Here is a 12,500-nt window from a genome sequence, read left to right as displayed (position 1 = left end):
TCAAACTTTCTAAAATGCTAAAATGTCCGAACTTTCCAACATTTTCAAACTTTAAAATTTTTTCAACTTTTCAAAGATCGCTTCACTTTCTAAAATGTTAAGATTTTCATAGAAAAAAAAAGAAAACTTTCACAAAATGTTTGCTGCTTTCTAAAATGTTCTTCATTCTAAAACATCCTGACTTTCCTGGAGTGTCCTGACGCGCTGTGTGGACCCGTTGGTCCTCATAAGAGCAGTAGGACCCTGTGTGGACCCGTTGGTCCTCATAAGAGCAGTAGGACCCTGTGTGGACCCGTTGGTCCTCATAAGAGCTGTAGGACCCTGTGTGGACCCGTTGGTCCTCATAAGAGCAGTAGGACCCTGTGTGGACCCGTTGGTCCTCATAAGAGCAGTAGGACCCTGTGTGGACCCGTTGGTCCTCATAAGAGCAGTAGGACCCTGTGTGGACCCGTTGGTCCTCATAAGAGCTGTAGGACCCTGTGTGGACCCGTTGGTCCTCATAAGAGCAGTAGGACCCTGTGTGGACCCGTTGGTCCTCATAAGAGCAGTAGGACCCTGTGTGGACCCGTTGGTCCTCATAAGAGCTGTAGGACCCTGTGTGGACCCGTTGGTCCTCATAAGAGCAGTAGGACCCTGTGTGGACCCGTTGGTCCTCATAAGAGCAGTAGGACCCTGTGTGGACCCGTTGGTCCTCATAAGAGCAGTAGGACCCTGTGTGGACCCGTTGGTCCTCATAAGAGCAGTAGGACCCTGTGTGGACCCGTTGGTCCTCATAAGAGCAGTAGGACCCTGTGTGGACCCGTTGGTCCTCATAAGAGCAGTAGGACCCTGTGTGGACCCGTTGGTCCTCATAAGAGCAGTAGGACCCTGTGTGGACCCGTTGGTCCTCATAAGAGCAGTAGGACCCTGTGTGGACCCGTTGGTCCTCATAAGAGCAGTAGGACCCTGTGTGGACCCGTTGGTCCTCATAAGAGCAGTAGGACCCTGTGTGGACCCGTTGGTCCTCATAAGAGCAGTAGGACCCTGTGTGGACCCGTTGGTCCTCATAAGAGCAGTAGGACCCTGTGTGGACCCGTTGGTCCTCATAAGAGCTGTAGGACCCTGTGTGGACCCGTTGGTCCTCATAAGAGCAGTAGGACCCGGCCCACACACTCTCCTGGTGTCCAGGTGTTCCCCAGCAGGGCGCTCAGGAGGCTGAAGGCCTGCATCGCCGTCAGAGACCGGCTGCTGACCCGCAAGCTGGAGGAGCACAAGGTAATGCCCGTCCCTCCGGTCTGTGAACGCGTTCTGCAGCAAGACCTGACCCCCTTCTGGGATCTGAACCCAGGCCTCGCTGAGTGACGGGGACCCCCGCGACCTCCTGGATGCCTTGCTCAAGGGCAAGACGGCCAGCGGGCAGAAGCCCGAGGACGAGACGATCACGGACGACCACGTCCTCATGACGGCGGCCGAGGCCTTCGGGGCCGGCGTGGAGACCACGTCCACCACGCTGCTGTGGATCCTGGTGTACCTGCTGCACCACCCTGAGGTAAGAGTACTACTGCTACTACTACTACTACTACTACTGCTGTGGATTGCTGTAGTACTTTCCCTAAAGGATCAGGGTACTTCCTTTACCACTGTTCTCCATCATGAGCGCTGCTGCTATGCCCCGACCCTTCAGCCTTATGCCCCGCCCCCTCAGCCTCATGCCCCGCCCCCTCAGCCTCATGCCCCGCCCCCTCAGCCTTATGCCCCGCCCCTCAGGTGCAGGAGCGCGTGCAGAAGGAGCTGGACGAGCAGGTGGGCGCCGAGCGGCCGGTCTGCGCGTCGGACCGCGCCCGCCTGCCGTACCTGGACTGCGTGATCAACGAGGGCATGAGGATCCGCCCGGTGAGCCCGGTGCTGATCCCCCACATCGCCATGACCGACAGCAGGTACCGCACACGCTCCAGGTTGTTGTTTGTCATCGTGTACGCGACACACAAGGACACACACTCTCTCTGTCGCAGCATCGGAGGCCACGCCGTCCGCCGCGGGACGCGGGTTCTGGTCAACATGTGGGCGATCCACCACGACCCCGAGCACTGGGCCAGACCCGACCTGTTCAACCCAGGTGAGACGCGCCGGAGACGCCTCCTCCGAGAGGTCCCGCCTTAACGAGTGCACCTGAACACACCTCCCCGTTGTCCCGCCCTCTGCAGACCGGTTCCTTGACGGACGCGGCCGGCGGGTGTGTCCTCCCGGCTTCCTGCCCTTCGGGGCGGGCCCTCGGGTCTGCGTGGGCGAGTCGTTGGCCCGGCTGGAGCTCTTCCTCTTCCTGTCCTCTCTGCTGCAGCGCATGAGCTTCACGCTGCCGCGCGGGGCCGCCCCGCCCAGCCTGCAGGGGCGGCTGGGCGTGGTCCTGCAGCCGCTGCCTTATACGGTCGTGGTCACTCCGAGGGCGGGGTGGGAGGGCGGGGCCAAGTGACCCAGGTTGCTTCAGACGAAAACTAATTCAATGTGCTATCACTTTGTAGAACAATGAAAATAAAGATAAATCTAATATTTAGCACATTTCCATCAGTTAATTATCTTCATTTGTTTCACAAAATATTTTACATTTAGAGTAAAAAGGGTTTTGATACAAAGAGCTAATTAGCATCGCTAAAGGTTTGCGGCCAACGTGAACAAACTCATTTTTCAATGTTTAATCTACACTAAAAATAAAGGAACCGAGTTCAGACTGAGCTTTAATACTAAATGTGTTGCAGGTGATTGAATTAGTTTTGTAATCAATAAACATGATCGATCTCCAGTCTCAGTTTCTTCATCGCTGGAGGAACGGAGACACTCGGGTGGTAGATTTGACAGTTTTATTCAGTATATCTTCACACACTTTTAGAACAGGCTGGTTTAGTTAGGTCACACACACACATCCACACACACACACTCACTATTAATTCAGTATTACTAATAATTAGCATCGTCGTCATCATAACATTGAGGGATTTAAAGTCTCTTCCCTCCTCCGACAGAAACCTCATGCAAACAGGAAGCAGGGCGAGCGCCACAGGAGCTGCTTCCTGTCGCCTCGCGGAACAAGAGATGAATTTAATGAGGCCGAGATCCAGACGCTGACTGGGTTCACCTGTCCGCCAGGTAGGCCCTCGCCCTCGAGGCCGGAGGGAAGGACTTTGTCTCGAAAGGACCCGAAAACTTTTAGACAACTCGTCTTTAAAGGATGACGGAGAGCGGCAACGACCGGAAAGACCGGGTCTGTTCTAGTCCGGTGGGTTAAACCGGGTCTGTTCTAGTCTGGTGGGTTAAACCGGGTCTGTTCTAGTCTGGTTGGTTAAACCGGGTCTGTCCTAGTCTGGTTGGTTAAACCGGGTCTGTCCTAGTCCGGTTGGTTAAACCGGGTCTGTCCTAGTCCAGTTGGTTAAACCGGTCTGTTCTAGTCCGGTGGGTTAAACCGGGTCTGTCCTAGTCCAGTTGGTTAAACCGGTCTGTCCTAGTCCGGTTGGTTAAACCGGGTCTGTTCTAGTCTGGTTGGTTAAACCGGGTCTGTTCTAGTCCGGTGGGTTAAACCGGGTCTGTTCTAGTCTGGTTGGTTAAACTGGGTCTGTTCTAGTCCGGTGGGTTAAACCGGGTCTGTCCTAGTCCAGTTGGTTAAACCGGGTCTGTTCTAGTCCGGTGGGTTAAACCGGGTCTGTCCTAGTCTGGTTGGTTAAACCGGTCTGTTCCTGTCTGGTTCTAATCCAACAGAACCATGGGTTGTGGTTGGTACTTGACGACCTGGAGTGAAACCTGAACCCGGTCAGCGTGGAGCTCTTCTGTCTTTCAGAGAGGAAACTTTCTTCAAGGTTCTCGTCCACCGACGTGATAAAAGATAAAATAGAGAAATTAGAACATCTCTGGTTTTGGTTCCAGACTAAAACAGGTAACGACGGCGTTTCCTAAACGCCCCGCCCTGACGTCAGCCTCGCGCCCCGCCAGCGTTCATCGGTGGAAGGTTGAAGGCTTCAACCCCTTAAATGCCTCTCACAGAATGCCGGGAATCGAACCCCCGACCCTGGAGGAGCCGGCACCAACCGGTTCCGCTGGGAACCGAGCGAGCCTGCTCTCTTTAGGGATTCCTTCCCGCTCGGTGGATCAAATCTGAAGGTAATCCCATGAGGTCGTTGGTTCCTTCTCTTCCAAACCTCCCGGTGCTCTGAGAGGAACGTTTTGGGATTGAACCCCAACGAGACGTGGAACCGAATCCAGCCGTGGTTGTCTTTCTCTCCCGAGGCTGATCTCAGAGCAGCTCCTGGGAAACCTGAGCTACTAACGGACAGAACAGCTGTCGAGTGGAAATGTCACTCAGTAACCATGGAGATATATCACCTGATGAGTTCAGGTAAACAAAAACAAACTAAAAACTAAAAAAAACACCTTCAACCACAACATCAAGGGCTCGGCGTCCTGCAGGAGGTCCTTCCAGAGCCTCGACCGGCTGCTTCCATCGTTGTTTTTACTTCTGCAAAGTCCACGTGGAAGGCGAGAAATTCCCCCACAGAAGGTTTTGTTTTAAAAAACAAACAAAGTAGGGATGGGGTCGCTTCCCCGCCGTCCGGGTATGAATCCAATATTGTGCGCGTTGGGTTTTTCCAAACTGACGTTCGGGATCAAACATCCAGCCGTCGATCGGCTTTCGATCGTTTTTCGGCGGCTGAAGACGGCGTCAGTCCGTCGCTACATTCGGGAACGCGTTTTTTGGATCGCGTCCCTCGTCTTCTCAGCGTTTGAGTTCTGGTTGAAGCCCCTCGGTGTCCGGCTCGCTCTGAACGGTCGTGAACTAAACTAAACGAAACCAAAGTGCACTTTGTGGGAACGGGTTCAAGAAAACGTGACGAGGAGCCGAGAGAAGAATATTATATTGAGTCTTTACAGGAAAATGCTTCATAGTTGTCGTTACTTTTAGTTTTTTGTGTGTCCTTTTTCATCAGATTACACTAAATCTAATGGAGCCAAAACAAAACATCTTTGAGTTTCAGTCCCAGTCGTTCCTCAGGTTTCTGGTTTGTGGGGAAATAAATTGTTCGATCTTGAGACGACGTTTTCTTACATTCTGGAGACGAAGCGTTTCATGGAATTATTAAAAAAACATTTCCATACAAAAGTACAACAAGATGTCAGTGAACGCGACGTTGAACACGACCGCAGCGCGTTGTTGGTTCATCCACTCCAGAGCTGTGACATCACCGCGAGCTGCCGCTGCTTTACACTTTAGAAAGATTTGCTTTTAAAAAAAAGGTGCGTAGAAAACCAGAGCGTGATGTTTCAGATCAAAACTGTTTTGAACAACGACGACGCAACATGCTTCTGATGCAACATATTGCTCTCTACACTTAACAAAATATACTTGAATGTTTTCTCAGAATGAATCCTCGCCGCCGTCCTCCTGAGGCCGCGAACAGCTCGACTTCTGCAGGACGGCGTCATTTCATTCGGGGTGTGAATGAGAGAAGAAGAAGCCGTGTGTTTCTGCAACACTGAACGCGTTGTGTCCGACCTCAGAACTCAGAGAAAGAGACAAAGACGGAGCGATGACGCCTCCGGCTGCTGTTTGGTGCTTTGTTTTCCGTCTAAAAGTGTCCATTGTTGATTCTTATTTATGCATGAAGCTTCTCCCAAAGCGCTCTGACGCACACAACCAACCGAGCCCCCGACGCGCCGCGCAGGATCGAAAAACATCGAATCTCATGAAGCCGGCGACAGACGGCGTGCAGACGACCTCTGTGGCGATGAATCAGTCGTCCCTCCGTCAGGCGACGTGACTCATCCGCCCACTTCGTCTTCCACCAGGAAACAGACAGTTTGTCCCCGACGTCGCTTCAGCGCTGCGCTCGCGGACGTCATCGCACGCCGCAGAGCTGGAGCGACGCTAACGGAGAGGATCACAGGTTCACATCCCCGAGTCAGCGACTAACCACCGTCAGTGTTTTTAGCGACGTGAAGCATCAATATTTTACTCTTTCTGGTTCTCACGGAGTGAAGCGTCGGATATTTGGAGGCTTTGACGTCGGCGTGAGTCGCTGTCTGATAATCACCGAAAACTCCCGCGCGACCCGAACGCCACGTCAGCTCAGTGGACGTCCGGCTGGGTCGATGAGCGCTGTGATGGCCAGACGCACTGTGTGTGCACGAGTTGTGTAAACGTGTCGCGATTCAACGAATCCGACGGCCGGCGGGTCGAAGGACGACGGCGAGCTCCAAACATGGAGGGAGCAACGACTACTCTTTGAAATTGACAGATTTAAAAGGTCCAAATTGAAGCCGAGTCGAGGCCCTGGTTTCGGTTTCCGAACACTAGATCCCACATTACCCACAATGCACCTCAGGCAGCTTCTCTCTCTGGATCTCTCCAGAGTTACAAAATGGCGGCTCGCTAAAATGCCTCTCCAGTCATGTGACTCCTGGTTACAGAAGAAAAAAAAACCTCCTCAACTCGCCGCCGGATGACCGAACGGTTCGATCGGCCCGCGTCACACGGTCTCCATGACGATGACCACTTTGCCGGCGTCCTCGCTCGCCGGCGTGGCCGTGGCGGTGAGTCCCTCACCCGCCACCGCCTGGCCTCGGGCAGGGCAGTCCACGCTGTCGTGGAGATCAGGGTCTCCGCCTCCTTTTTTATCCCTCTCCCCACCTTCCTCCTGCTCCTCCTCCTCTTCTTCCTCTTCCTCCTCCTCCTCCTCCTCCACCCGACACCGGCACACCTCGATGCCGGAGTCGCCGGTGAGTCGCCGGTGTCGGTACTGGCTCTCGTCGGCGCCCATGTCCTCGTCCTCGTCGTCGTGGTCGTCCCGCTCCTCCTCCCCGTCCTCCCAGCTGGGAGGACCCGGTTCAAAGACGTCCACGCAGGGCGAGAAGAGCGTCTGTTTGGGCGGAGACTGGGTGGCCCGCGGCGAGGGGGAGAGGGAGGAGGCGGGGCCAGAGCAGGAGGGGGAGGAGCCACCGCCGCCTCTGTTGGACTGCAGAGCGGTGAGGGGGTCCAGCAGCAGCGCCGGGGCCGGGAGGGAAGGCGAGGACGGGGAGGGCGTGAAGGAAGGCTCTACGGTGATGGCCGGGCAGGAGGAAGAGGAAGGAGAAGGAGGCGAGGTGAAGGTGAGCACTGGGGCAGGAGGACCGGGTCTAGAACCAGAACTTACTCCGGCCTGGACGTTTGACGCCGACGGGCTGAGGAGGTCTGGCGATGGAGACGAGACCCCAGACGGACCCGAATCAGCCGGATGGAGACGAGACCCAAGAGCTGCAGCGGACTCTGGGCGGAGGGGGGAGCCCGACGCCGGGCCGGGTGGAGCCGGCGCTACGTCAGACCCGGGTGACAGTTCTGGAAACTGGCGCTGGGCTAATGAAGGAGCACTCGACCCAAAGGCGAGGCCATGTTGTAGAACGGGGTCGGGTACTTTGCTGAGTCCAGGCTGCAGGTTCAGGGTTAGGTTGGAAGGTGCTGGGTCTGGAGCTCGGGTCAGGTGTATCAGTATCGGGTCTGAAACAGAGCTCAGGTTTGTATGTACTGGTTCTGGAACTTGGGCGACATTTAAAGGTGCCAGAATTGGCACAAGACGAGGACTTGGGTCCGGGCTTGAGGGGCGAGCGGAGTCTGTCATCAAGGCCAAAGTCCTCCCAGCATCCGGGCTCGGCACTGCGTTTGGACTCCTGGGAGCATCGGCTGGGTCAAAAGTTCTGGTCGGGTCGAGGGTTCTGCGGGTCGGGGCGGCTGCGGGGCGCTCAGAGGTGCTCGCCGTTGGGGTGCAGGGGCCGGACTCCGAGGGGCTCTTCGGGTCAGGGGTCATTTCTGGGCCCTCGGCCGAACCCTCGATGCTCACTGTTTGAAAGCAGGGAAGCGGACCGGGGGCTGGAACCGGGCCGCCGGCGACCAGCGAGTCCTCGGCATCACGAGCGCCGGCGGCGTCTTCGTCGCCGATGTGGACGGCGACCGTCCTCTCGGACGCCGGCCGCGCCCCGCTCACCTCCAGACGGGCGGCCGCGGCCGCGATGGTCTCCATGGCGACGTCGAAGGCGAGGGGCGGGGCCTCGCCGGGCGTGGTGGCGTGGCTCGTGTCGGTCTCGTAGGTGACGGGCGCCGAAAGGGAGGAGCTACACGGAGAGGAGGGGCAGCAGGAGTCACAGGAACAGCTGGAGCTGAAGACAGACCAGAGATGCTTCTCAAAAGAGGTTCATCAAGTTAAGGAACTACAGTCGTACGGTTGTTGTACCTGGAAAAGTCTTTGAAAAATAATATCCCCAAAGTCCTGTGAATGTGTGATATTCATGTGTTCATGTGTTCATTTAGTCAGAAATAATGAATCTGCTGTTAAAAGAAAGAGGCTCAAAACATCAGCAGCATCCATACAGGCATCTATATACATGTTTATTCTTTTAATCAACTATTGTCTCTCATTCATTTGAGTCATTTAAGGTTTACTGTATGCTTTGAAATTTGGTCAAAATTCGTGAACATTTGGTTAAAAGTCACAGAAATCCGTTGGTCATAATGTGTATGATCTCTGTGCCAAATATTCGTGATGTTTTGTAGAATATAACTTTATTTTCAATGGTGCTTTCCCAGTGATGTCATCAACATTTCCCAAACCGCCATCGTGGTATCCAGAATCCCAGAGTGCTTCTTTTCCCAGAGGAGTTAGCAGTAGCTCCGTTAGCGCTGGGGTACCTGTTGTCGGAGCTGAGGGAGGAGGGCCCGTCGCTGAGCGGCCGGTGCAGCAGCGGGTCGTGCTGCGTCAGCAGGTGGGGGTCGGCGGCGCGGGGCGGCTGCGGGTAACGCGGCGTGGTGAACACCGAGCTGTACGGCGGGGGAGGGGTGGAGGGCTGAGCCGCCACCTCCTCGTAGGACGGCAGCTTCAGAGACGCCAGGAAACCTGGAGGGAAAAAATAATCACAAAATCTTTCAACCTGCAATTGTTCCTTTTGGCCACTTGGGGGCAGTGGAACGCAGACATGCAGGCAGACATGCAGGCAGACAGACTGGCAGACAGACAGGCTTACTGAGGTCCAGCATGGAGGACGGGTAGGAGTTGGCTCCATGGTAGGCCAGCAGGCTGATCTCTCGCTGCCTCTGCTGCTGCTGGACCCTCAGCTTGGCTCGGCGGTGTCGGTACGCGCAGCAGCAGCTGAACAGGATGAGGACGGTCCACAGCAGCCAGAACCCTGAGCGCAGAGAGGCGTCCGGTCACCGCGCCGCCAGACTTTATATGATTCAACGAATGAAGAAAAAAACATGCCGAAGCAACGACACGGCGACTCAGGAAGAGTCTCCGCTCACGCTCTGTGAGTTCTGCCTTCAACACGACACGTGAACCACTTAAAACGCTGGTTTCGTGAATGGAGTTTGGCTCGATCGCCGCTAGGCTACGCTAAGCTAACGTTGCAGCCGCTCCATCAACACACAGAATAACGTCGTCAAGGAATAAACACGGCTATGGTTCATGCACATAACGCTTCCACCAGAATAACAACTATATAATGTACATGATGTAAAACATGCAATGAACAGGACTTACACCAGAGTTCGTAGTAGTAGGTGCAGCAGCCGGTTTCCCCGCAGCAGTGCCCCGTCTCACACAGGTAGCCGCCGTTAGCGTTAGCCCCGGGGCAGTACCGCGGTCTCCCCAGCAGGGGCAGGCTGCCACCGGAGTGGTACTCCATCGCACCCCTGCTCTGTCCGCACGCTAGCCCCGCGCCACCGCTACTCCGCTCGCACGCTCTCAGCTAACTAGCTGCTAGCTAGCAACACACGCGGAAAACAAACTACGGATCGGACGCACAACTACATTTTCTTGATAGCTGAGTTGTAATTCTGAAGAAGCCGGTGGATCGAATCTCTGCGCTAGCTGGTAGCTGCTAACTGCTAACTGCGAATAGCTTCAAAATGAAGCCAAGCTACATTTTCTTTTTTTACAGGTGAAACACTTGTTTAGATCTGCAGGTCAGAGACTTCACAGTGAAGCAACGAGCTACATACACTGAGAGTATAACGCTGAGTACTGCGACCAAATACTACGAGTACAGTGACCAAATACTACGAGTACTGCAGCTGTAGTGGAGCGGGGGGGCGAGTCAGGAAGGCGGCAACAGGAGGCCGTGAACTGGAGAGAGAGAAGACAATAGTTTATTGACAACAGGACGCGTTTGATTCAAACCTCGAGCCCACAATGCTCCTCTTCATCCACACACACACACACACACACACACACACACACACACACACACACACACACACACACACACAGACATTCCTGCATTTACTGCCAATGAATGACGGTAAACACGATGGTCAGTGAACGCAACACAGACATTTAAATATACAGAGATTTGCTTCATCAAACATTTTGAATATAAAATATACTCTTAAATAACTCTTTTATGTTCTTTGCTTGCAGTACTTGAAGTACTTGAAGTACTTTAAAAAAATATCATTTTTAAACAATATAATGAAACTATTTCTATCAGATTAACATTAAAATGTAAATCTTCCTCCAGAAATAAAAGTATGAATACACAACGATGAACACAGAGACTCATATTATGAAACAACTAAAGATAAGGTGCTATATTAATATATATATATATATATATATATATATATATATATATATATATATATATATATATATATATATATATATATATATATATATATATATATATCAACAGGTGACTAGACCATCCTTTATATATAAAGACTATTAAATACAGATGACAATTAAATATTGATTAAATTAATTGAGTTATAAATAAAGATTACATTATTATATCGTTTTCACAATATTTATAGATGACTTCATCAAAAGTATTTTAAAAACAAATCAAATATTCACAAATGCAAATTATTTTTTAAATTCAGATTTTTTTAAATATCTATTTTCTCACAACATTTAAAAAAAAAACAGGCCTTTAGGGGAACCTGACCAAATATATATATATATATATATATATATATATATATATATACTGCCTCACAGAACACAGCAGGGACAAAAAACAGAAAATAAAAAATACGGAAATGTGCCCCCCCCCCCCCACTCACACACACACACACACGCACACACACACACGCGCGCGCGCGCTATAATAGAATGATATGAATCGAAGTGAACGTAGTATAAATATCACAGTACAGCAGTATTATTACCGTATATATAAACATACTATATATATTATATATTGAGTCTGACTGGATGCAGCAGGCTGCACACAGTCCTGTGTGTATTAATACACACACACACACACACACACACACACACACACACACACACACACACACACACACACACACACACACACACACACACACACACACACACACAGATATAAATATATATGTATCTACACACTGTGTCTGCGCTCGGACTCGAACCCGCGCCGTCCCGCTCGTCTCGTGCTCCGGTCCTCCGGTCTCCTCCTCGCGGGCGTCTCGCTGCTCGCTGCCGCTGCTCGCTGCTCGGTGCCCGGGGCCTCGTCGCTGCTCCCCCGCCTCCTCGCTCTCCCTCCGCGGTGCGACCCGCCGCCATCAGCGCCAGCGGCCCGTCAAGCACGCGCGCGGCGCGGCGGCGCGCTTCCGCCCCGCCGCCGAAAGCCGCCTTCAAAATAAAAGCCCGCTGCAAAACAGCCGCCGCGCGATGCCAGTTGTTCCTTTCCCTCCGCGCGCGTGTATTTATAGCCGTGTACTCACGAGTAAATATACACATAGATATCACATGACACCGCGCTTATATATAGGGACATGTTTCACTTGTACACAGGGACCAGATGGCCAAATGTAATATCATATGTCATGGAAAATAATATTATAATATTACTATAATAATATGAAATAGTATGTAATACACACTAATATATAATAATGTAAAATAATATGTAATAATGTAAAATAATATATAATATAAAATAATAATATGTATTTATGGATTCACTGGCACAGCATGTTTACAAGGTAAAGTACTTTTAATACTTTCACTGGAACAGTGCATGTGTACCTCGAGGTATTAGTACCTTTACTTTAACAGAGTATGTATACAGTGTAGTATTAGCACTTGTACTTTAACAGAGTATGGATACAGTGGAGTATTTGTACTTGTACTTTCACAGAATATTTATACAGTGTAGTATTAGTACTTGTACTTTAGCGGAGTATTTATACAGTGTAGTATTAGTAATTGTACTTTAACATAGTATTTATACAGTGTAGTATTAGTACTTTTTACTGCAGTAAACCATCTGAAAACTTACTTGAACACTATTTTCATATCTGCTTTTATTTTGTAAGGAAGAGGAGATCTGTATTTGAACCGGAAGTTCCGTGTGTGTCCGTGACGTCTCGCTTAACAGTTCCGCCATTACGGCGAGCAGCTGGCAACAGCAGCTCCTTCAGAGAAGATGCTCAGTGTGAAGAGAACGACACAAACACACAACAACAATAACAACAACAACAACAACAACATGTGTCTTTATGTTATTCAACGTACAAAACAACAGCA

At 51.5% G+C, this 12,500-nt stretch overlaps 2 protein-coding genes across 3 annotated transcripts in view; one reads left to right on the top strand and one right to left on the bottom strand.

Moving 5' to 3' along the window:
- cyp17a2 (cytochrome P450, family 17, subfamily A, polypeptide 2) overlaps nucleotides 1-2,449 on the top strand; it is a 5,483-nt gene extending 3,034 nt beyond the window's left edge. Inside the window, exons 6-10 of the mRNA XM_068587445.1 lie at nucleotides 1,168-1,254; nucleotides 1,328-1,528; nucleotides 1,747-1,916; nucleotides 1,992-2,095; nucleotides 2,184-2,449. Of these exons, the coding sequence (XP_068443546.1) occupies nucleotides 1,168-1,254; nucleotides 1,328-1,528; nucleotides 1,747-1,916; nucleotides 1,992-2,095; nucleotides 2,184-2,449 (828 nt within the window). The remainder of the gene's footprint in view (nucleotides 1-1,167; nucleotides 1,255-1,327; nucleotides 1,529-1,746; nucleotides 1,917-1,991; nucleotides 2,096-2,183) is intronic.
- A 381-nt stretch (nucleotides 2,450-2,830) lies between these two features.
- LOC137792040 (proline-rich protein 36-like) lies at nucleotides 2,831-11,537 on the bottom strand. 2 transcript variants are annotated; one of them, XM_068587439.1, is made up of 5 exons: nucleotides 11,358-11,537; nucleotides 9,525-10,109; nucleotides 9,010-9,171; nucleotides 8,678-8,882; nucleotides 2,831-8,148 (listed from the first exon to the last, which is right to left on the bottom strand). In XM_068587439.1, exons 2-5 carry the CDS (start codon nucleotides 9,667-9,669, stop codon nucleotides 6,489-6,491), a joined length of 2,172 nt encoding a protein of 723 aa, XP_068443540.1. In that variant the 5' UTR covers nucleotides 9,670-10,109; nucleotides 11,358-11,537; the 3' UTR covers nucleotides 2,831-6,488. The 2 variants fall into 2 exon arrangements, with proteins under 2 accessions (XP_068443540.1, XP_068443541.1); XM_068587440.1 differs by lacking the exon at nucleotides 11,358-11,537 and having other exon boundaries at nucleotides 9,525-10,492.
- Between the last annotated feature and the right edge of the window lie 963 nt (nucleotides 11,538-12,500).

Source organism: Clinocottus analis, unplaced genomic scaffold (genome assembly GCF_023055335.1).
Source record: "Clinocottus analis isolate CAN_PGR_092001 unplaced genomic scaffold, fCliAna1.0.p SCAF_21, whole genome shotgun sequence".
NCBI lineage: Eukaryota > Metazoa > Chordata > Actinopteri > Perciformes > Cottidae > Clinocottus > Clinocottus analis.
Note: the sequence above shows the minus strand (reverse complement) of the source record. Positions and strands in the feature narration are given on the sequence as shown.